The sequence below is a fragment of the Pagrus major genome, chromosome 1 (genome assembly GCF_040436345.1).
Source record: "Pagrus major chromosome 1, Pma_NU_1.0".
Lineage (NCBI taxonomy): Eukaryota > Metazoa > Chordata > Actinopteri > Spariformes > Sparidae > Pagrus > Pagrus major.
Genome location: NC_133215.1, coordinates 19,589,639 through 19,613,436, shown reverse-complemented (window position 1 = coordinate 19,613,436; position 23,798 = coordinate 19,589,639). Strand labels below are relative to the sequence as shown.

General features: G+C 38.3%; 3 protein-coding genes across 3 annotated transcripts; 2 read left to right on the top strand and 1 right to left on the bottom strand.

Moving 5' to 3' along the window:
• Positions 1-7,076: 7,076 nt before the first annotated feature.
• Positions 7,077-8,822, bottom strand: LOC140995982 (uncharacterized). The gene is made up of 3 exons (XM_073466208.1): positions 8,708-8,822; positions 8,308-8,437; positions 7,077-7,410 (listed from the first exon to the last, which is right to left on the bottom strand). Exons 1-3 carry the CDS (start codon positions 8,820-8,822, stop codon positions 7,077-7,079), a joined length of 579 nt encoding a protein of 192 aa, XP_073322309.1.
• Positions 8,823-13,645: 4,823 nt separating this feature from the next.
• On the top strand, positions 13,646-18,762 carry nfam1 (NFAT activating protein with ITAM motif 1). Its single transcript, XM_073472118.1, has 6 exons — positions 13,646-13,807; positions 14,171-14,440; positions 16,499-16,617; positions 17,714-17,842; positions 17,988-18,143; positions 18,233-18,762. The coding sequence occupies exons 1-6, from the start codon at positions 13,714-13,716 to the stop codon at positions 18,293-18,295; spliced, it is 831 nt and encodes a 276-aa protein (XP_073328219.1). The 5' UTR covers positions 13,646-13,713; the 3' UTR covers positions 18,296-18,762.
• A 181-nt stretch (positions 18,763-18,943) lies between these two features.
• f8a (coagulation factor VIII associated) lies at positions 18,944-23,737 on the top strand. Its single transcript, XM_073467964.1, has 12 exons — positions 18,944-19,028; positions 19,473-19,519; positions 19,644-19,716; positions 20,558-20,717; positions 20,860-20,928; positions 21,048-21,168; positions 21,254-21,346; positions 21,592-21,656; positions 22,512-22,593; positions 22,740-22,786; positions 23,204-23,259; positions 23,380-23,737. Exons 1-12 carry the CDS (start codon positions 18,970-18,972, stop codon positions 23,459-23,461), a joined length of 954 nt encoding a protein of 317 aa, XP_073324065.1. The 5' UTR covers positions 18,944-18,969; the 3' UTR covers positions 23,462-23,737.
• The last annotated feature ends 61 nt before the right edge of the window (positions 23,738-23,798 follow it).

Sequence of the window (23,798 nt, the reverse complement as noted above, 5' to 3'; positions counted from 1 at the left end):
AATAGTTCATGTTACATATTTGTATGATGTTAATTCTTTCTTAGCTTACCAATATTACAGGAGACTGCTAGACCAGCTGTCAGGACGGATCTTTTTTGGGGTTCCTGTAATTTGGACTCTTCTTTGCTATTAATTCTTCATGTTTGATTTTTTATACTTTTCTTACTTTTGAGTGCTGTGAAGTGTACGTGAAAGGCATGACTTGCTGAGTACATTCTATGTACTTATAAATTTGCAAAGATGGTCTTTTTTTCAGCTGCAGAAGCAACATCATCATACTGATTTGCCGTTTCCTCTCGTTTTTCTGCTTGGCAGTACCACATGGGTCTCGCATTTTGAGCTGGATGTGCCTTAAAGGATTAATACTGATTTTCTACACATGAGATCTGTTTAGTTGGTAGACAGATCCACCTGCAAACAATTAGTCAATCGATTTGAGAGTGAAAACACACCTAAAAACCACTGATATGAGAGTTCCATGAGCATCATACGAAGCAAAACACACAAAGCTTAAATTCCTACATAGATCCTCGACAATAGCAGGATTACAAGGGTTAAAACCACAGTGCCATGATAAAAAACATTCCTGTCCCCCTGAAAATCCTGGTATGACAGAGCCGTGCCGCTGTATGTGAAGAAATATGATTTACAAATAAAATTTAGAAGCTTCTTCTTGTCCCAGTAACTCCTTGATTTATCTAACTGCATTTACAAAGAGGCTCAACAAGCTTCACCTCCTCAAACCTCACTATTCATTTCTACATAACAGATGACCCAAGAGCAGACTATCCATTAAATACATGTAAATCACATTTAATGTCTGCTTGTTGCGCTCGTTGCGTTTCATTGGCTCGGGCTCAATTGGCCGTGACAGTGTTGCTGTTCAGGACAGGGACATAATGGACTCTCAGAGTGAGGCCTCCGCTGCTGGGATGAGCAGCCCAGCACGTTAATTATGTCATGATTACAGCCATAAGCCCTGCCTGCTGTATTAGATGGTCACATTCGAGCGATGGAAGGACACATGTTGAACGTCTTCACCCAGCAGGACTACAGCAGGCTCACGGTACACAGTCCCAGATAATCAGAGTCAGTTATTCATAACCTACTCTCACCTTTACAGCATGTCGCTTTATTTCAAGTGTTTCCATCTTACAAAAGGGGTAAAAGGAATAGTTTGACATTTTAGGAAATCCGCTTATTTGCTTTCTTGCAGAGTGTTAGATAGAAGAACGATAACGCTCTCATGTCTGTACAGTAAATTTGAATCTACAGCCGGTTAGCTTTGAGAAGAAAAAAGACTGGGAACAGTTTGCCTGACTTTATGTAAAAGTAAACACACCTGCCATCACCTCGAAAACTCACAAATCAACATGTTACCAGAGAAGTGGACTCGAGTCAACTTGAGTCACTGTTTTGATGATTTGCAACTTGGCTTGACAGAAAATAAATTGACTTTAGACTCAACTTGGACAAGGAAGTTAAAGACTCGAATGACTTTGTGTTCTTTTTAGGTTTTCAGTTTATATTTGAGTCTTTCTTTGTTCAAAATTGGTGGGAAGGGAATGTCATTTTGATTGAGAAGAAATGAATAAATAGAAAAGCTTTTAAGGTGCAATATGGACTGTGTGCTTGAAGCATCGTCTGCACCGCGAGCATGGGAGCTTTGGACCTGAACAGCTGGTCAGCATGCTAAATTCAATAGATAGATAGAAATATATGGTTTTCAACTAAAATTCTTACATATTGCACCTTTAATTGCACCAAATTAGTTTTTTTGTGTGTGTATTTCACTGAATATTAGTAATTATAAGTTAAATAAATCGTCATACTTTTGAACAGCTTAATTAATTCTACAATAATGTCATCATTAGACAGGTACTGATACCTGGTCGTTATCGTTCATAAAGACCACATACTGGAGGTAAGACTGCAGTCATTTTTTTTGAGGGGGAAGTATCTTTCCTTAGGACTTGACCTTACATGACCTTTGACTTGACTTGCCCAGGAAAAAAAATATTTGGGACTTGCCTGAGACTTCGACCAAATGACTTGAATGTCATGTCTGCATGCTATATGCTATTTCCTGTTTGTTTTATTATACAGCAACCAGAACTTCTCATTTTTACACTTCACAGTTGTACAGATTACACAAACGAGATTAAACATGTTAATTGGTGAGCTTCAGAGGTGCAGTTACATTATTCTTTATGCCAAGCTAAGCTAACCAGCTGCTGGTCTAGCATCATATTAAACACAGATTTGAAGGTGTTAAAGATCTTCACATATGTCTCTGCAAGGACGAATGTGGAACTATTCCTTTAAGCTACTTTCTGACTGTGTGAACTCAACGCCATGTTGCTCAAACTCCCATTTTTCACCAAATGGAACAGAAAAAATAATTCCAGCACATACTGTAACCTTGATTTCTCCCTCCAACGGACCATAATCTGTTTCACATGCTGAGATTTTGATGAAGGAAAGAATTTGCCCTCAAGTCCAAGGTCCTGTGTGGCTCGTGTCAGCTGCAGACGTTTGAGGAGAAAAAGAATAAAAGAGGAAGGCGGAAAAGAGAGAAGCAGGTGGTAGGTTTAGTCAAAAAGCCTTTTGTTACCGATACTCGTAGATGTTTTGATGAAAAGGCGGCTCCTAAATCCACATCAGACACACAGGTCATCTCTGCTCTGACACAACACATAGACGAGGTGTTTTAATTACAGCCCTCAATACTTTTTAAATCTCCATTTCCAGTTATTTATCATCACTTAAACCTGACTTTTAGTCATTTTGCCGAACCAAATTTTATTACCTAAGCACAATCTGACTGAATGGGTCCAGTATTTAGTTTGTTGTACATCCCAGTCAAAACTTTAGAAGACTTTCCTTCTCTTGGTTGACAAGTCAGTATGTATGATACTAGGGGGTCTCTAGTGTTTGTAAGGACTTGCATGTATACACTTTTTCTTTATTTCTGTTTTTTCAATCTTAACTTTTAGCCCAGAAGAAAAATGGGTGTTTTTGAACAATATTTGGAATTTTTATCAATTTTCATTGGTACTGATGATCCATGTAGTACTGTAGGTGTGTGTGCGTGTGTGTGTGCTTGTTTGTGCAAGAGAAGACACCAATCTAACAGTCGAAAATTTTGGCTAAATTGATTTAAAAAGAACTTCACTAGGATAGAAAACATTCTTTCTTTATTAATGTTTTACAAAGATCAGTTTTCTTGATAGTTTGTGTAAATGCTTTTAAACAAGGTTGAGGTCTTGGTTAACACATTCATCGTCACTGAAGAAGCCTTCTTCATCTCAACTACTTTTCCTCTTTTTTTCTTTGAATAACGTTTCATTATTTCTGTTATTGTATGTGCCTGAATACATACGCTTGATTACCTCTGTGTGTTCTCATATGGAAGAGAGACAGAGTGTGTGTGAGAGATAACTGTTTATTGTACATGTATTATAAAACTGTATGTAAATACTTTACCTCACGCTCATGGACTTTTGATAACAAACTGTACAAAACGGCAGAGAATAGATCTATTTGGGATAAATCTTTGATTCGTAGGTCCCCTTGCGAAATTGCTTTTGTAACGACTTCAGGCCAGGATATGTGCAATCGTTTATTATCACACACATAATGTGCACATTTAATAAGTCGGGGTTTGTTGATGTGTTTTGATTTTCTTTTGGATTTGGTCGAAGACCAGCTGAGGACAAATTGTAAAGCATCATCATTCATCGGTACAAAGAAAGCACAATAGATTATCTGTTGCATTTTTACACGGTAGTCTCTTTAGTTTTTCTTTTTTTCCCCTCTATGGCTAATCTTCTGGTTTTTGTGTTTTACCACAGAAGATCGAACGACTCCATTCCTGAGCTGTACAGATTGTGAAAAATGTACATACGACAAAAAAATTCTAGTTCACCCTCACATTTTTTGTATGGAGAGAAATTACTTGTGTGAAGAGAGTTATTTCAAATTTGATTGAATATTTAGTAATATTGAAAATGAGATTAAACACAGTCAATGTGAAAATTAAGTGCTGAGAAATATTATTCTTCTGTCTCTTTGGAATAAAAGTGTTGAGTATTAATAAAAAATAAGAAATCTCAAACTGATTTGTCTTGTTTTTATTTATTTTTTTAATCATTTGTTGCATCCACAGGACTTCTTCCTCTTGTGTTGTGTTTATATGTGGCATTCAAGTGCACTTAGCACATGTTGTAACAGATCATATTATTATGTCCTCTAGGTCATCAGTGGATCTGAGATAATGGCTGCAGCGGGAGTGTCATCTTCTCCTCTTTGTTTGTGCCTCTCGCTCTCTTCTCATGTGAGATTGATGTTGGACAAGAGAAAATAGATAAAGAGGCTTGAGAACAAGAGGAAGAGGAGGGGGGGAAATATATTGAAGCAAGGAAGAAGCGATGCAAACTGAAGCGAGCAGCAGAGATCAAAGCTCCCCCCAAAAAACCTCAGCACTCCCCCTCGCTCTTCAGACTCTCTTTACTCTCAAAGCCTTGTCCAGCAACAGGAGTTATTTAAAGAAACCTGCAGGTTGGAAAATGTACTGATGCCTTGTTATGTGTGTGTGTGTGTATAGATTTTGGTGGGAGAATTTTCTTTGCAGTCCTGGATGCTGACACAGAACGAGGTGAGGCTGTAGAAATAATCTTTTTAATCAGTTTCACTCCTGAAAAACATCCTCTGGTTACTATTTTTTCTCTCTCAACCATCGTTTCTGCTTACTTGTTCACTCCTTTTACGCCGACCCAACAACCTCAGGATGCATTGCAACACATGTAACTACTTCTTGACAATTAACTGTTACCTAGCAACTGGCTCTTTTTCCAGAGATGGGGAGGGATGAGGAGGAGGGGAGGGAGGGAGTGTAGAAAGAGAGGGAGAGAGAGAGAGATTTATACAGTATTCCCACAGCATCTTAACTGGATTGGATGCAACAATGCATTGACAATACAACACCAAAATGGAAAGTACAGCCTGAGCTTAACGCCCACACATAGCAGCGTAGAGAGGAGAGAAGAAGAGAAGGAGGGAGATGGAGGAGGAGGAGGGGTGGTTGATGTACAGATTACAGTGTGGTATAAAAAAGGGGGATAAAACATGCACAGGGAAACAAAAGAGGAACTGACAAGTGTATGCAGATGCAGTAAATGAGACAAAAAAAAACCCCAGAAGGATGCCACACTGACTGCAGTATGACAAGAGAAACCGGTTGCTGTAGAAACACTTGGCAAAGTTTTAATGAAGGCATAAAGTTTGCGTGTCTGTGCCCACAACATGAACACGCATGCACGCCATCACCATACGCAAACAAACAGTATAATTATGTTAGCAGATAATAGGCACCCCCTGCTGGGCCCACAAGCACCGACCCTGACTTCAGCTGAGCAAAAACAGAAGATGAAACCTGCATGAATCAGGTGTGATGTCGCATCTGATTACGGCAGCAGGCAAGCACTGACACCCTGTGGTGGCAACATGGACTCCTCCGGTTAGTGGTGCACAGGATGACAAGAGGATGGAGTCTGTGTTTATTACAAGAGTTTAAAGGTGCACTATGTAGTTTTGGGGAAGACATTCAAATCAGAAGAGAAAGATCTTCATTGGCTGATTTATGTCCAAACAAACTAAATAAACAAACTCTTCACAATTCCATACTGTTTTACTTTGTTCATATACGGCGGACCCTGCCACCTTTCTAGCTTCAAACAGTGTTCTGGACCTTATTTCCTCTTGTTGAACAGCTTGTTTATTCAGTAATGGAAAACATAGTGTTAATTATTAGTTCATTTATGTTGTAAATATTTAAATTTCTTCTCCAAAACTACATAGTGCACCTTTAAGGCAAGAGTTAAAGAAACAAAATGATGACGTTACAGGAAAATTTAATTTAGGCTTAAATGAAGAAGTGGCAGGTTTATTTTCTTTCTTTTCTTGTGGTCAAATCAGAGAAGTCTTTTGTACTTATTTTGTACTTTTGTACCTCACAAGAGGTTCACTTAAATCATAGCAGTAGAGGCTGAGATATCAAATCAAGCTTTAAAAACACTGGATAGCATTTTTCTTTAGACCATCTCTGACTGGTAAATTAACGTGTCTTTCAAATCCCACGCTTCAGATTATAATGTAGGTTTTCTATAAAAAAGACTGCAGCCCAATCAACTCTGACGACATCATCCTGTTTCTTTCATATGTATTTTAATTTTGTAAACCTCAGAAGACATCACACAACTATTTTCACACGTTGAGTAAGAACTCATCCTGATGACTAAACTGACCTTAATGTGGGGAAATAGGTGGAGTACCCCTTTAACATATTGATTTATCTTTATTCTGATTTTATGCTGTTGGGGTATGGAGACCGAAGTGTTTAATATAAGATAAATAATCACAGGAATAAATGCAGGTAAGACATGGAATAAAATAATATAAAATCAGCCCATCCTTAGGCTGCCTCTTCTCGCAAGAGTCTTTGCTTTCAATGTTGTACATCTTAATTTCATAAAACACCTGTGCATCATCCATCAAATGTGTATTATTCATTAAATTAATACTGAACACTTGGTGCCTCCATATTTGTTTGTGTGCCAGTAAAAGAAAAAGGAAGAAAAAACTAATCATGTGAGAACGAAACTCCATCTGCTGAGGAAGGCCATGAGATGTGGTTGGAAGCAGTTGACCCCCTAACCCTGAATTTATATTTCTGGGTGAATTTATCCTTTAAAGCTACACATTAAGAGAGTGTAGAATAAAGTGTCAAAATAAGCTCATAATAACACAGATGTAAAGTGTTGAAGAAGAGGGTGTGTGTTTTTGTCATTATGACAGTGAACTAGTGATAAAACAAGAGTTTATTAAAGATATGAGTTACTGACTGATAAACCTTCATCATCACTCCAGATCTCACAGGTCGAACAGTTTCTTATATATTTGTTATTTTACATGAAATCTACAGTTTAATAAAATGCATTTCTTACATCAGCTACCAGATATACTAGTCTATAATATTTGCAAAACTTCTTTGTGTCTCAAACTTCCCTCTCCTCTCTTCAATGTGTCTCACTCTCCCTCTGTACCAGCCTCTGTCCGTTCTTCAGGACCCTCACCCGTCTCCTCCTCACCACCCGGCTCCCCCTCGGCGGACCGGGCCTGCCTGCGGTGGTGGTGGTGGTGGGTCTGTACCGGGCCAGGCTGGCCACCTCTCCCCTCAGGCTCAGAGCCGAGCCGCCCCCCGCCCCCTCCTCTCCCTCCCCCTGCCAGTAGCCGTGGTGACGTAGGAACGGTTCCAGGGTTGCTAGGCGATGAGAGAGCTCGGTGATGCGCCTGCGCAGTAGGGAGACTTCTCTGAACAGGTCGTTGACGGACTCGGACAGAGGGCGCACCCTGCAGGAGGAGCAGAGGAGGCTCAGCTTCACGCAACAACAACACGTTCATCAGTAAGATCTGTTTGTTGATTATAACAATTACAGAAATTAAAAAAGAAATTAAATTGTACAACTGGAGTAAACTTGAAATGTATAAATAATCATAGCCCATTTCTTTTTTATCATCCATTATCTGAAACCACTTGTCCTTTCCAGGGTCACAGGTAACAGCGCTAACCACTGGTTGTAATATTTGTGTTGTTAAAACAATAATTAAACAATAATTATTTAATAAGAGAGTGAATATGAACTGTTTTTAAATACATAATGATGGACAAATATCCCACACATTTTATTTTATATAACTTTCTAATATTGGACAGGCTGCAGGATTAACTTAATTACATCAGGATTTTAGTTTTCAAACTTTAACTTTAACAACAAAGGGAGGGACAGTTCAGTAGCCTATTTAAAAAAACAAGAACATGACCTCGTTGTGCTTAATGGTAGCTTCAGCTCTGGATGTTGTAAATACATTTAGATAACAAAATTAAATAAAACTTAACTTAAGAACTGGCCACCCTTTTGAATTCATACTCTGAACGATTAGGGGGCAGCATATCACCAGTGTAACCGCTAACTGCTGCTACCTGTAGTTCAGACTTTTTATCCCAATAGTTTCGACTTTTATGTCATAATTATGCCTTCTTATCTCATAATTTTGACTTTGATCCCATAATTATTACTTTTTTCCTCATAATTTTGATGATAAAAGATTTCCATTTCTTCTTTTATAGCTATCACATAAAATCAAATGAATGGGAATAAAACCTTTAAGACTGTAGTGTAATGTGTAATAAACCAAACTAATGCTGCTCAGACAGCATATCTAGGATACATGAGGTGTTAAAGTTACCTGGAGTAGTCGGGCAGCAGTGTGCTGGGCTGAGAGTGCAGTAAAGTCTTGATCTCATTGAAGATGCGTTTTCCCCAGGCGTCTAAAACTCTGGTCACACTGCGCACTGAGGCCACGTTCACACTATCGGCTGAAACCCAAACACAACACCATCAGGCTTCGATTGACAGAAACAGCCTGGATGAATGGTGAACATTATGAAAAGCACATGTGTGATAATGATTCTAAGCTCCGAACAGTTATCTCATCTCTGCAGCGCTGCTCAGATTGCTGCATTTCATTCAGGTCACCAATAAATTCTCTTTATAATTCACAACTTCAAACGTTTTTGTCACTCAGTGATTTACAGGCCCCCGTATCTCTTAACACGCCACAGATCAAACAGAGGCTTGTGATTTACCTCCCTCTCTGTAGTTCCAGTACCCATAATCCAGTTCATTCTCCTCGCTGGCTGAACGGGCCCCAGTCGCCATGGCAATGGCCATCAGCAGCATCAACGGAGAGGGAGGGGCCATGATGAGCAGACAGACACTCCCCTCTAAAAACAAAAAACAGAGAGAAGAAGAAAAACTTCTTTTCATGTTTTTCTTCTAATGCTGAAGACACGAAAACAAAATCAAAGAGGTGATGAAACACAGACTTCATGTGTGCTTCATGTGCAGCAGCATGATAACCCACAGCTGCCGTCAGAGTTTAAAAGTCAAAGATGCCCACACACATCTGTATCCAGTGGTGGAAAGTAACAAAGTGCATGAACTTAAGTGTTTTTACACATACTTCTACTTTTCTTGAGTATTTACACTTTCTGCTGCTCTGTACTTATACTCCAATGCATTTATTCAACAGTTACAGTTACTTTTCAGATTACATACAAAACACACAATCAGTTTTAAGATATGATGCATTGTTTTAAATTAAACTAACCAGCTGTTCATGAAGATGTTAAAATAAGATCAGTTACAACATTACAGCATTAAATACTGTTTGATCATCATCGATATGATGCCGATGAATAACTAAATAACACTGCCAGGGGCCGTTGTAATACAGTTTACTTTTACTTTTGATGCTTTGAAGTTCATTTTGTTAACAATAGTTCTGTACTTTTACATTTTGTCATATAATTGTTTGCACCTCAAAGATACTTTTTCACTGTCTGTATTTAAAGTCAAGTGATTGCGGTGGTGGAAAGTAGCTAAATACATTTACTCTGCTCACTTACTTTACTTGAGTATTTCCTATTTATATCCTACTATTTACTTCAACTACACTACAATGGTAATATTGTACTTTTTTCTCCACTTCATTATCTTATTAAAAATAATAAAAAACCTTTTAAGCCCTTATTAGATGCACTATAATGTCATTATGTGTTAAAAAGACAATATAAGTGTCAACAACAGCATACCAAACAAGCTTATTGTTAGATTATTAGTCATTTATAGGCACTCATAAGAAATGTATTAAAAAGTTTGAAGACCCTAAAAAACATTCATAAAAGCCTCATGAGCTTCTTATAATTGTTTATAAAAGATTAACTGGCACATTTTGCAAACTGTAACTTACCTATTATTTAATTAATAACCTTCACTAAACATTTTATTACTTTATTAAGATGAATATATACTTTATTGTGCCTTTATTAACAGTTAACTATATGCTTTTTGCAGCAACCGGCTCTTGATTGAGAACAATCACTTGTTTGGGTAAACGCTTAATCACAACTGTGTTTTATGGTCTTTTAATATAATAATATTGAAAAGCCACATATAAGGACTGATTTATCAACTATTACAAGGATCCTAATATGAAGTGTTAGTCTGGAGTATTTCACAATGTGTTATTTCTACTTTTACTCAAGCAAAGGGTTTGAATACTTGTTTCACCAGTGTGTGATTGTCCCTGCACAGGTAGTAAAGTTTCTTCAAGTCTTTGAACTTTAAAGTTACAAATCCATAAATCAGTAAAGTACTCTGTGATTACTTCTACTACCTCGACACTTCATAAGAGCACAGGATGTGAGACAAAAGTATGGTGACCTGTCAAACTTAAAAAAAATATCTGCAGCCTTTTTGTCCTGCTCTGTTAGTGGTGTGTGTGTGTTATAAGAGACTGACCACAGTCCAGTATGACAAAACAAATGAAGTTTCTAAATCTTTTTTTTTTTTCCTCTAATCCCATGACTCCAGGTTCTGAGTGGAAAAAACAAGAGTGGAGGTGAAAGCAGGCGCGCCAGAAAAGAGGACAACGAAAGGGAAAAAAAGAAGCAGGATTGCATCCATATGACAAAGTCTGTGAATCACACTGGACAATAATAAGCCGGTGACTCATTGTTGAGGAATTATAAATGTTTTCAGGGGATATGAATTTGGAGGCTGATCAAAGGCGGTGTGAAATAGGCGTGCGTTAATCTGATGCAGCTTGTTTCACATCTGGACAAACGTATCAACAACTATCAAGCCACAAACCAGCGTCAGCTCACTGTGATGACTGTGGTAGGTGTTTGTGCTGACATAATAACATTTTCTAACTTTGCAAACTCACAGAGCTCTGGTACAAGTGTCACAGGCTGGAAACTGTTTTGGAAAAATGAGCAAATGAGGCGATACTCACGACTAGAAATGATGATGATGCTCCGCAGGAAGTCCTTCTCCGATCTGGAGTGAGAACACCAGATGCCTCTGCTGCTCTCGCCTCTCCGCTCTGTCACTGCCCTCTTCTTTTCTCCTTTTCCTTCTGGTCTCTCTCTTATTTTTTCTGATGCTCTCTCCACCCTCTGCTTGCAGCGTTAAATACAATTAGAAGGAGAGTGAGCCACTTTTTAAGAAGCTCTTTACACCCACAACACACGCCCACCTCACTGTGACATCCAGCTGCTGCCAGATGTGTTGCACGCCCTCTTCGTCTTTAAGATAGTCTCATTATGTACCCTGTTTTTGTCCCTCCTCCTCTTTATAGAGCAGACAGGTATATGTGTGTTAGGCTGTAATGTCACTCTGCTGCAGGATCGAGTTTCTAGACAAATGTGCTGTGGTCTCCTCAGAAGTTGAGTTATAGACCTTTTTCATCTGTCTCTGCTTCCCACCGTCTGCCCTTTACCCTCACAAAAGCAGCCCAGAGCCTCAACACACCTCAGAGCCAGATTTGTTATAATTCTGCCAACTAAAAGAATGCAGAAAGATATTTCCTCTAGAACTGAAGGAGAGCAGCTGAGAATATTTACCCCGTGTTTACTGCATTTAGGAGAGCAAGAAGTTGTCTTTTACTGTCGTTAGAGTATAAAAATGTTCCGCTACTCTGCATTTTAACTCCACTACAGAGAGAAACTGTACTTTTTACCCCACTACATTTATTTGACATCCATTACGATTTAAAGATATACTTGTGATCATTGCATACAATATGATGCATTTCTACAAATTAAACTATATAAAGTAGCTCCACCAGCCACAGCAATAAAATGCTGCTTAAGTCAGTAACATGAATGGTGGAGGATTATACACAGTGGGCTTTTGAGAACTTTTAACTCTAAGTATTTCCTCCAGTGGTCAAAGAAGTATTCAAACCCTTTATTAAAGTAAAAGCAGCATTACTGTATCACATATTAACAATACTCTATTTTAATTAAAAGTCCTGCATTTGACTTCACTGAAAGTATGTAATATTAATGTATTTATGGTATCAGAAGTAAAAGTAGTCAGTATGCACAATGGCCTTGTCATGTTGTATTATTATGTTAATGATTTATTATTATTGATGCCTCAACAAGTACGCTGAACTTTATGCAACGATTAAGAGGAAATTAATCAACAATTAGTTTGATAACCAATTCATCATTCAAGTAAACTTTTCAAGCAAAAAAGGCAAATAGTTGATAGTTCCCAGTGATGGAATATAACTAAGTACATTTACTTAAGTACAATTTTGAAGTAATTGTACTTTACTTGAGTTCTTATGCTACTTTATACTTCCACTCTACTATAATGGAGGCCAATGTTGTACTTTTTACTGCACTACATTTATTTGATAACTTTAGTTACTAGTTGTATATATATAATAATAATATATATGAATGTATACATGTACTTTATTTCACAAAACTAGATACTTCCATGTTCTGAAAAGTCAGCAGGAACTATAGCTGTAAAATAAATACAGCGGAGTAAAAAGTACAATATAATGAAATGTAATTGTACAGTAAAGTTCCTCAAAGTTGTGATGCAATACTTTAGTAAAGTTCCTACTTAGTTTCCACCACTGGAGACTTTATAAATCAGGGGATATTAGGGATTTAATCCACAATGTTTTCAAGCAAATAACATATTTTCTCTGCTCCAGTTACAGTGTGAAACGCAGTCTTTCCAGTTAAAAAGATCAATCTGCTCATCTATCAATACTTCTGTTGAGGGAAGGATTTGTATACTAAACTCCCCAGGAAAGAGGAGAGATAAAGATCGTCAGAGACGGGATATGAAATGGAATGAATTATTCTTTATTGACTGGCATCCAGATGTTATTCAAGCTCTCTGTCTGTTTTCATGCTGCAGCTGAGGTGAGGTCAGCGTTGGCCATTGATGCAGCCAGAGAGAGAAAATGGTGAAAAAAGTCAAGTGTAGATTCAGAGAGGAGGAAAGAGGCATCGAGAAGGGGGAGGAAAACAGACAGACGGACATATCGGGTTAAATGATCGTAACCGCTGCACTTCAACATCTGCACACCTCTGCTGGCAGCTTCAGAGAGCGACTCGACAGAGAGTTACTGCTGTGGAGGAGCCACTGCACCATCCACAGCTGGTTCACATTAACAACAAGCAATTTGTCACCTCTAGCTGAATTCCAGCCTCTCTCTCTCTCTCCCTCTCTCTCTCTCTCTTTCACACACACACACACACACACACTATTTTCACCCTGCCTGTGTGAGTCTTTCCCATCCTCTGCCTTTTTAAAAACCACATGACGAGCTGTGTGCGCTCATGTCTCACACTTTTGTTTCTCCAACACTGTCTCACTGTGGAGGAACGCCAACATTGCACTTCACATCTAGAGGATGACGTAATAAAACAATGCAACCAGAAATACTCACTTTTAACACAATTCAAAGCAAGTTAGGGGCCTTTTTTTTTCAATTTTATCCTACTTGTAGATCTATCTTTGCTTTCAGGCTTTTATGTTGAATGTCATGAATCAAACAGTCTTTTCATTAGTTCTCTGCTCCCTGAGTCCCCAGTGAGTCAGTGTCCTGAAATAAAACGGAAAAATTACATTTTGAGGAAGTCATTTTGCCAGAAAGAGGAAACCCAACAGTTTATGTACCAGCAAAACTGAGAAACTCTGAGCAGATACACGGAGCAACCTTAACAAAGCACAAGACCATAAACACCCCCGCAAAAAACCTAAAAATCACAACATGGCAGCTCGAGCACTTTGGCATCTGTCTTTCATCTCAACCTGGATCTTTGTGTTTTTCTTCTCTTCTGTTTGCTCAGGAATCACAGAACCAAGTAAGGCATTCACACTATACTTTTACTGACACTGGACTTAGAGTAATGAGACATTTTGTGGATCAATAATGTAATTTTAAGATTGTTTTCAGCCAAAGATTTAGATCTAACGTGTAGATATGTGTTTCTTTAGCATCATATCAACAGCAACTATTGATTACTTTCAGTGGAAGTAGTTTCAAGTGTTCAAGTTGCTCCCTTTGTCTAAAGAACATTGTAACACCCAAAAAGATTGACTTTATAATGATATATAAGAGAGAAAAACACACAAATCCACACATCTGTGAAGCTGATTGATATGCTTAATAACTGACATCAACAACTGATGTTTATCAGTTCTTAATGCGTTATGTCTCATCACAGAACTAAACCTGGAGAGCCGAGTCTTCGTGGCCTTCACAGGAGAAGATCTCAACATTAAATCCAGCTTACAGGTGCCAGCAAACCAAACCAATGACATCTTGACCTGCTCCGATCCATTCCACACACAGATATATGAATGCGCCATCCCTCTGACGACCAACAAGCCGACAACCTTTGATCAGACACTGGAGCTGAAAAACCTGAATATTTCAGGAGAATACTCTTGTCGGTATAAAAATGCTAAGGTGTTCTGGTTTCTTCGAGTGAGAAGTGAGTACAAAGAGGAAGAGCGTGTGATTGAAAGATGAAACTGAAAAGGATTTTTATGGCACTGAATTAATTAATTTTTTTAGTTCTGCCTGATCTTTAAGTAACACTTTGTAATATCCATCATTAAAAAATGGTACATTTTAAGTAAATTCTTTAGTTAATAGTTATTTCACTGTTCATGGACAATGAAATTGTAATTATAATTATAAAGTATTATAGACAACATCCAGTGAAACTTTACAATAAATAATTGCTTTTTAAATGTTTTATAAAGTATTTCATTGTTTATTTACAGTTGAATTGCTATTAACTAAAGTTTAATTAACCATAAATTTACCATTTATTAATGAATGTTTCACCACTGTTACCAGTCTTCAGGTTGGAGGTGATAACAAGGTGTGACTTCTCTGTGAAATGCTTTATATCGTGCAAACCATAATAATGATCTTGCAATCTCAGAAACCTTTAACCTAAAGTGAAGACACACTGGATGTGGTGCAATGTGTTACAAAGTCCTCTCCTGTTCATCTTCTGTTGCAAAGCACTGTGAGGTTGGACAGGGGGTTTTAGGGGTGTGTCAACTGACGATATCAAATTGTGATCAATCTTGAAGACGTTAACAATCTTTTCAGGTGAATGATAGAGATTGTGATATTAACACGTCCATTATGGAGGATTTAGTGGCATCAAGATTGCAGATTTCAACCAACTGAGAAACCAACCATCATCTCACCCTCCCCTATGGTGTCTGCTTAAAATGCAAAACCCCTATTTAGAGCCAGTGTTGGTTTGTCCATTCTGGGCTATTGTAAAAAAAAAAAATGGTGGTGCAACATGGCGGACTCTGTGGAAGATGGCCTGCTGTAGATATAAAAGGCTCAGTCTAAGTTAACAAAAACAAAATGTTTCAGGTGATTATACACTCTAATTATGAATAATATACACCATTTCTGCTCTTGAATACCCCTAAATCCTACACACCAAACCTTTAATGTCCTCTAACTTCTGTTTCCAAACAAATAATGCAATGTCAGTTATAGACGGCAGCATGGTGGATGAGGATTACTATGTAGTTTTGGGGAAGAAATTTTTATCAGAAGAGAAAGATCTTCATTGACTGATTTTTTTTATGCCTAAACAAACGTTACAAATGTTACGACTTTGGTTGTATTTGGTTACATCTGCCACCTTTCTAGCTTCAAACAGTGTTGTGGGGACCTTATTTTCCTCTGAGAACAGCGTGTTTATTCAATTATGGAAAAAAGCTTGTATCATTAGCTCATTAGAAGATAATAATAATAATAATTAGAAGAAATAACATGCTATTTCAAGTCTGGCTATCGTCTAGGGCTTTTTAAAATTTAGATAAAGGATTACAATTTAGAACGTGGATTGTGATTGTGATTAAATAGTTCGATATATTACTTGTGTGCCGGATCGCAGACCCCCAGAACAGGCCAAGGGCTCAGACCTTTACATTCCCTAATTTAAATTAATTAGTTTTCACAGCTGAAAAATAAACATTATATATACAAAAGTACTGGGAAAAAAACAATGCACCGTTTTAATCTTAGACGGTTGTCAGTTTGATTCTCGTAAATTCCCTCTGCTTTAATAACCTGGGTTAAAACTTTTTAATGAAAGAGTATTTTTGTGCTTAGCAACAGACATAACTAATGAATAGGCTAATTAGCCTACTAACAAACTGATCAAAGGAATCTGGAATTTGGCCCAAAGGCCATCAGTTAAATAGGTCTGCCCTGGGAGGTTTCTCACCCCTTTAATAATTATGTGGCCCTTCAGATTTATTTTAGTATCCCTTGGAGGGTCCTGATAGGTTGGGAGCTACTGAATATGTAGAGAGCAATTAATGGTCTGCCATGGATGCTGACAATGAACTCAGTTTATCCCGAAATAAGCAAAAAGTCCATTGATCTTAAATATTTGTGGCCAGTGGATTACTTGCTTGACAGATGAGTAATTTATCAGCCACCCTCTGCCGTCCAGTTGTGATGCATTCCTGGCACAGACTGACAGTGAGCGGTGTGTGTTTTCCAGATGACGGCTACAAGGAGCCCACAAAGGACTACACAGAGTTCATCATAGTGGCTGTCTTGACAGCTGTGCTGCTGGTTTTCAGTGTGGTCGGTTCAGTGTATGTCTTCAGAGGACATTGGGTAAGATGTGCCCTGCTCGTAATCTGGCAGAATTTAAGACAGCCTGTTTGTCATTTGTCATTGTGAGAATTTGCCTTGTTATAGACTAACTGTGGTGTTATGAAGGACATGAAGCTGACAGGCAGAGTCGTCAATGAGTCCCATCTTTTCTAACTGATAAATCGTTTCACTTAAAATTAACTGGCAACTAACTGATTGTTTTCTCATCTTTTCAGTCATTTTTCAAGCAGAAGTGGCAAATTTTAAAAGCTCCAGCTTTCAAATTCTTAAGATTTGCTTCATTTTTTTGTCTTGTGTGATAGTAAACTGAATATCTTGCAGTTTTGGGCCACTGGCTTCACAAAAAAAGCAATTTTAAGACGTCACCCTCGGATTTAGGAAAATGTTACAGGCATATTTCACTGTCTTCTGACAGTCTATTAACTAAACATGTAATCAATTGAGAAAAAATAAGTTACAGAATAGCCAGACATAACCGTTAGTTGAAGCACAAAATCATGTCAAAGACAACCATCAGATCACCTCAGAGGATCCTGTACAGATTTCAATTGAAGCTACTGCTCTCCCAACAATCTCCCTTTTAAAGTGTACTCAGCTGGATTTCCTGCAAATAGCCAACAGTTCTCTAACATCAGGTAGTTTTCTATTACCTTGTTGCTCTTCTTAAAAAAAGAGCAGCTTAGATACACCTGTGATTAACAACCGCAAACCAACCTTCCCTTTGTAAGTTAAAATAATTTAAAAAGTTGGGTAGTGGTGTGTGTGCAAAGACGTAACTTCTCAGAAGGATTACTTGGGGTGCTATTTTAGACAGTGTCATATTTCTTGGACAAGAACTACTTACTCTTCAACCAGTAATGTATTTTCATGGCAGCACAGTGTTTCCTTATTTGTGATAATTGTGTTTTCATACCTCAAGTCTATCCAGATATCCAGATTATTAAGTGCAAAGAATTAAATTCAAGCATTTGACAACTTTGAGTTAAATCACAACAAGTCACAAAAGAGAGAGTAAGTTGCTTTTAGGTACATCACAAGAAAGACCTCAAGTGCTTTAGTGTAGTTTATGTTTTTTGTCTTTTTTTTTATTTTTTAGGAAGAACGTGGCACTGACAGCGGAAACGCTGGCAGAAAACAAAAGCAGAACAGAGAAGACAGTAAGGAGAAGGAGATGGAGAAAGACAACGTGGATGCAATAACAGCTACGTCTACATCTTTCTATGCTGTAAGCACCTTTCTTCTCATCAATGTATAGACAGACATATTTCACTTCAATTGAATTGTACCACCTCATATTCATCCTTCATCTTCCCTGTACTCATATGTTCATTTTTATGTTTCTCGGAAACTGACATGAGATATTCTCTCAGAGTCTAGAGGCTCGGCCCAGGTCCATTTATGATGTGCTGGACCACTCAGCTGCCAACAGAGAGCCAGAGCAAAGCAAAGCTAAACCCAAGAAAAAGGAACCCAAGAAGAAGGAACCCAAGAAAAGGGAACCCAAGAAAAAGGAACCCAAAAAACCGGTCAGTGTGAACTTCAGGTCACATTTTCTGTTATCACTGGAAAACAATAAAACCTGCAGTTAGTGACCTGTCCTCTACTTTCTCCACAGATGGTGCAAACCACACAACCCCAGAATGAGGACGTATTTGAGTCTGTCTATGAGAATTTTTGAATCGTGAATAATCTTGTTTCAGGAAACTGTGATTTTTATATCAGTGGCTGAGATGATCTCAGTTTGGTTTGCTGTGTCATTGTCACCTGATACCAGTCACAGGAAGAGATTTAGATTCTTTAAAAGTAAAAGCACCAAAAACAATGTAAAAATACTGCATTATATGTAAATGTATGTCGTAAAAATAACTCACTTTGCGGGCAAAATGACCTCTACGACCTAATGTATTGTACTGTTGGTGTATCATTGGGTATATATTAACAAGTATCCAGCATTTTAACGTTGTAGCTGGTTTCGGTGGTGTTAAGTCTAACTTTTTTATTTACTGTCAGAGTTATAATTTACTCTATAACAATGCTTGTTATGTAAACTGTGAATCTGCAAATTAACAAGTAACTACAGCTTTCAGACATGTAGTGGAGTAAAATGTACATTAAAACAATAAAGTATAGCATAAATACTTAAAAGTACAGTACTTGAGTGAATCAAATCAGTGTGATTTCTTGCATTTCCTAATTATTCCTCCTAATATGGACATTTCCTTCTATGGAAGCCCCACCCTCTTACGTACGCTGACCAATGAAATTGCGAGTTCTCGATTCTACGAGCCAATGCCCACGCTCCTGTCAGTTGCACTTCCTGGTTCGGTTTGTTGTGTTTTTTCTGCACTGATCATGGCTGCGGAGGGCGACTTTCTGGCGAGATACCGTGCTGTGTCAAACAAACTGAAAAAGTAAGGCGTTAAGTTAAATTCGAGTAGAAAGAGGATAGAATATCAGGATTATCTTAACATTAACAAGCTTCAGATAGGTGATAAAGCTAGCGCCAATAAACTAGGTTAAGCTAACTGTTAGCCTGTCTCTCTTATTACTGTCAGTGTCATATGACGGTATTTAATCTACATTTGTGTGCATGTAATGTAGTTTGTAGTACAAATAGAATGGTGTTTTATTATAACTGTTTCTTGCTTTTTTATTAAAATAAGTAAATGTGTTATTCAGTTATTCGACAGCTAACGGTAATGGTAGCTAGCTGAAATGGCTAAGACTAGCTAAGCACACATTCGTTCCTCTGTTTAGCACCGCAACAGCTGACAGGAGTGTATCTGAGATAGTGTGCTAACCAGCTAATTGTTATATTTTACAAAATTGAAAGACTTCGTGTTTCCTTGTCGCAGACGTTTTCTCCGTAAGCCAAATGTAGCGGAGGCGAGTGAGCAGTTTGGTAAGTGACAGCTTCTCTTAACCCTAACAAAACCTTTACCCCGTTAAACAATGTTATAGAGAATATACTGTAATTAAACCGGTTTTTCACAGTTTTCCTCATATTGCTTTTACCTGTGTTTCAGGTCAGTTGGCCAAGGAGCTGAAGCAGCAGGACTGCCTTCAGTATGCTGCCTTCTGTAACCTGGCCATGGCTCGGTGAGTGGACATTTCATTGTGTCCATTTATAATCCTGCTGTTTGGTATGAAGCTGTTCTCACGGTGTGAGCCTGTTCCCTATTTTATACAGTGGCCTGCTTCCAACTCTATGGTAAAAAATTGGGAAAGCTCCTTCTTCGTGCCCCCCATGAACAACGACATTAAAGCAGAAAAGAGACACTGCTGTAAAATTCTGATCCTGTTTTCTTCTTCTTTAGTTTGTTTAAACCCCTGTTTTTTTTTAAAAAAAACTCATGTAAATGTCATTTTTGATATATTAATCACACTTCTTGGCTTGAACAGATTTCACAACAACCTCACCATAAACAATAAAGAGAAACGATGTAGACTTGCAAGTGAGACTTGGCATGAAAGCCTTATTGTTGAGAACTGTGGCAAGAAAATGTCATAATTGTGCACTGTGATGTCATCACATAAAATTGTCATTTGGTAAGTATAAAATGATAAGAATTGTCAGTTAAAACTATCAGAAAGGCACTACGTTGTCTGTACATTGGTTAAGTAATTTTTAATTTCTCCACCCACCTGTCAAGCACATCATATCATGTTTGTTACAAAGGTTTGGGACTGTCGCTGCTATGTTTTTATCTCAATACACACTGATTGGTCTAAAGACAGTGCTGCATGTCAAAGATTTAGTAACCAGTCAGATCACCTCATAAAGGCACAGTTCAGTGAGTGCCGACAGAATAAACCACCACAGGGTGACGGAGGTGTTGGTAATTAGCCCAGGGGGAGCCAGTATCATTCACAGTGATGACATGTTTACTGTTGATGGTGCATCTGCTGTTGTTAAACGTCCTGAATGTCTTCACCGCAGGTGTGAGCAGACTCTCTTCAATGCTCCTGGAGAGGCTCTGGCATTGACGGACGCTGCCCGCCTCTTTCTCTCTTCTGAGAAGGAGAACAGGGCGCTGCAGGCACCAGGCTTTGATGAGCACCTTCAGGCTGCACTCAACTGCTACAGTTTCGCCATCAAGGTACACGATGAGTCCAAGTTTTTGATGACATTTGTTGTGTATGAAGCAGCATTTGTACTCAGAAAATATCTGGGAAATGAAAGTAGTAGCATCCTGTAGGTCAGAGACAGTGAGATAATGCTGATGTACAAATGGGTTACAGGTGTACATTGAGATGAACCAGCCTGTGATGGCAGCCAGCCTCTGTCTAGAACTTGGCAACGCGCTCAAGGTAAAACTTTGGATCATAGCTTCAAGCTGCCCTGAAAGATAAATTATTATTAGTTGATATTAAGTTTATATGCTGTAACTCAAATGGCATGTTCATCTCAACTCCTGTGGTTTCAATAGGAGATGAACAGACCAGGAGAGGCTATTGTCCATTACCAGAGAGCTGCAGAGCTGCAGACACAGACACCAATCGAAGCTCTGCTGTCGATGGGAGAAATGGCCACATGTAAAATTCTCACCCGTGAGTTCAGTCTGTCCATTTACATCTGATATGTAGCTGCTGTGTGTTGTGTGTGTATATTATTTGACTTTTGGGTTTTTTGCAGGTGACTACGACGGTGCTTTGTCAGTGTTCACAGAGATGCAGCTGATGTGCCAGGAGAGAGGACTGCAGCTACCAGGCACCAGCACCCCTGTTGGTGAGGCTCTGCTTTTATCAAAAGCCTGCTAAAAATAATGTTGAAACCCTGAATGTAATATGTACAAAACCAAAAAAATGTAGGGATAGGAATTTTGATTTAACGCTGAGATCAAAAGCTGGATGTTTAAACAAACTAAAAAAGAAGAAAACAGGATCAGAGTTTTACTACAGTGTCTCTTTTCTGCTTTAATGTCGTTGGTCATGTCTCGGTTTGTCTTCTGTGTCTTAACTTTCCTGAAAAAGGTGCATTTCTCGACATCGTGGCAAAATGTGAGATCTCCAGAGTACTACTACTGATGCTGCTCGAGGTAAGCATGTTGATTTTATGGTGTAAGATATTGCAAGAAAGTAAATCACAATATCTAGCTAAAGTAAATCCAATAAGTTTCTCTGTTTTTCATTTATAAAAATCTGTATTTTTAAGAGGGCTTTATAGATAGCTGTGATGAAACACTGTCTACCCCATGCAAAGTTTTCCCACAGATACGCAGCAAAATGAACATGTGCCAATACTTTAGTGTCAAACAGCCATAAAAGGCTAAAGGGTGACTTGCCAGAAAGCAGAACACTTAAATTAAAAGACGGAACCTACACAACAGCAATATTTCATTACTGAAGTTGAGAGTATTGATATTTACGGAAGCCCTTAACAGTCATGGGTTCACTAATTCAGAAGTTATTTATTACATTATCACAGACAGCAAATTTTCTTCTTTTTTGGAGATAATTTTCTCAAGATCTTCTGATAACAAATGTTGTTTATGTCATCATAATGAAATAACAACATTGTTTTCCCAAGATAACAAGATCAAATGTCATGACACTGTGCATGGCATTACTGATCTAGAAAACATAAGGCTGTAAGTATTAAGAGGGAACAACCTTTTGTTATCTAGTGATTTAGAGGATTCATTTATCTTGTTATCTCGGGGTAACAAAGCTTGTTTTCCAGAGATCTCAAGGAAGTGATCTCATTATTGTTGGAAATGTATTATTCCTTGATAATGACATTAATAACTTGTGATCCAGAGAAAAAAAACCAAACAATTTAACTTGTAATCATGGGTAAACACAGGAAATTTGTCCGTAGAATTGGTAACGCAATTTTGATTATTATTACGTTCTCGTTTAATGCTCTGACCCTTTCTTGTTTTCCTGTTCAGCCTCCGCCTCAGAAGCTGCTACCAGAACACGCTCAGACCCTGGAGAGATACGCCTGGGAGTCTTTTGACCCTCACAGCCAAGGTGAGTGCACCTGAACTATTATTAGAGCAAAAAACCTATGAATTATATACGCTCTCTTTCACTGGGAATGTAGAAATTCTATCATGAATCCTGTGAGTGACATTTATTTGAAGTGGTGTAAACATGGATCTTGTCCTCTCCTTCAGTGACCTTCCTGCCTGAGAATGTTTTCCTGCTCCTGCAATCAGTCGTGGTGAGTTTCATCATCCACATACTTGTACAGTTCACAGGATTTCTTGATCCTTCCTGCCTCGTACAGGAAAACTGATGGTCTTCATGGCCTTCACGTGACAGTGATAAATGTGCTGGAGTTTGTCATCCTTTGCCAATGGAATAATGTTTTTTCTATTTGCGCTGGTGTCAGTGTAAGCACTGTACTTGTGTCTTTCAATGTGAGTCAATCCATCATAACAGCTCTTGACTGATGTTTACTCATGACTTTAATACCCTTAATAAAAACGATTCTGTCAAGCAACTTGTTCTGGATGAACAGGCTCCGTTTATATGAGTGCATAAACAAGACACAAGAATCTGAGAACTTGTCAAGGTCATCTGAATCTGCAGTTATGGTTTTATTTGTGCAGCGTTTAACAGCAAATCTGTTTTGCAGATGGCATGTCAGGAGAAAGACACAGAGTCCCTCAAGTCTCTTCAGACGGAGCTGTGGTGAGCATTCAAAAATGTTAATTTCCATCTTGTGACGGGGATCGAGCATCATTTTTATCACCTCTCAATTTCAAGTTTCCATATTGTTTATGTGTTTGTGTCTTTCTTTTTCCTCCTCAGGCCGTTTCTGACTGCTGAGCAGAATCATCTTCTCCACCTGGTGGTTCAGGAGCGCATCACACCGTCTGGACAAGGCATCTAGTGCTGTCCAGTTTTTACTCACTTCCTCTGGGAACCATACTTTATATAATGGAACATTCCTGTTCCTGACTGGGTCTGTTGTAAGACCTGAAGAAGTGTTGTTTTCAAAACCTTAATGTTGTAACTTGCACGCAATAGAAAACTTTGCCTCTATTAAGCAAAGTCACACAGATTTAGAAATCAGTGGAAATCCATGAGCATTTTCTAGAACGGAGTCTGAAGTGAAGATCCGTCAGGATGCTAAGTAAATATTAAATTTGAATGAATATTAATGAAATCTTGTGTGCTCGTACTTGAGTTAAGGCTACAGAACTGGAACCAATTCCTGCTTATTTATT

Bases quoted from the DNA above. Each gene is read 5' to 3' on its own strand.
- LOC140995982 (XM_073466208.1), bottom strand. From the start codon at position 8,822: ATGGCCCCTCCCTCTCCGTTGATGCTGCTGATGGCCATTGCCATGGCG. The intron at 8,438-8,707 runs GTAAATCACAAG...TTTGGGTTTCAG, and splicing joins CTGGAACTACAGAGAGGGAG to CCGATAGTGTGAACGTGGCC. The intron at 7,411-8,307 runs GTAACTTTAACA...CTCCTCCTGCAG, and splicing joins CTGCTGCCCGACTACTCCAG to GGTGCGCCCTCTGTCCGAGT.
- nfam1 (XM_073472118.1), top strand. From the start codon at position 13,714: ATGGCAGCTCGAGCACTTTGGCATCTGTCTTTCATCTCAACCTGGATC. The intron at 13,808-14,170 runs GTAAGGCATTCA...GTCTCATCACAG, and splicing joins CTCAGGAATCACAGAACCAA to AACTAAACCTGGAGAGCCGA. The intron at 18,144-18,232 runs GTCAGTGTGAAC...CTTTCTCCACAG, and splicing joins AAAAGGAACCCAAAAAACCG to ATGGTGCAAACCACACAACC.
- f8a (XM_073467964.1), top strand. From the start codon at position 18,970: ATGGCTGCGGAGGGCGACTTTCTGGCGAGATACCGTGCTGTGTCAAAC. The intron at 20,718-20,859 runs GTACACGATGAG...AATGGGTTACAG, and splicing joins GCTACAGTTTCGCCATCAAG to GTGTACATTGAGATGAACCA. The intron at 21,347-21,591 runs GTGAGGCTCTGC...TTCCTGAAAAAG, and splicing joins AGGCACCAGCACCCCTGTTG to GTGCATTTCTCGACATCGTG.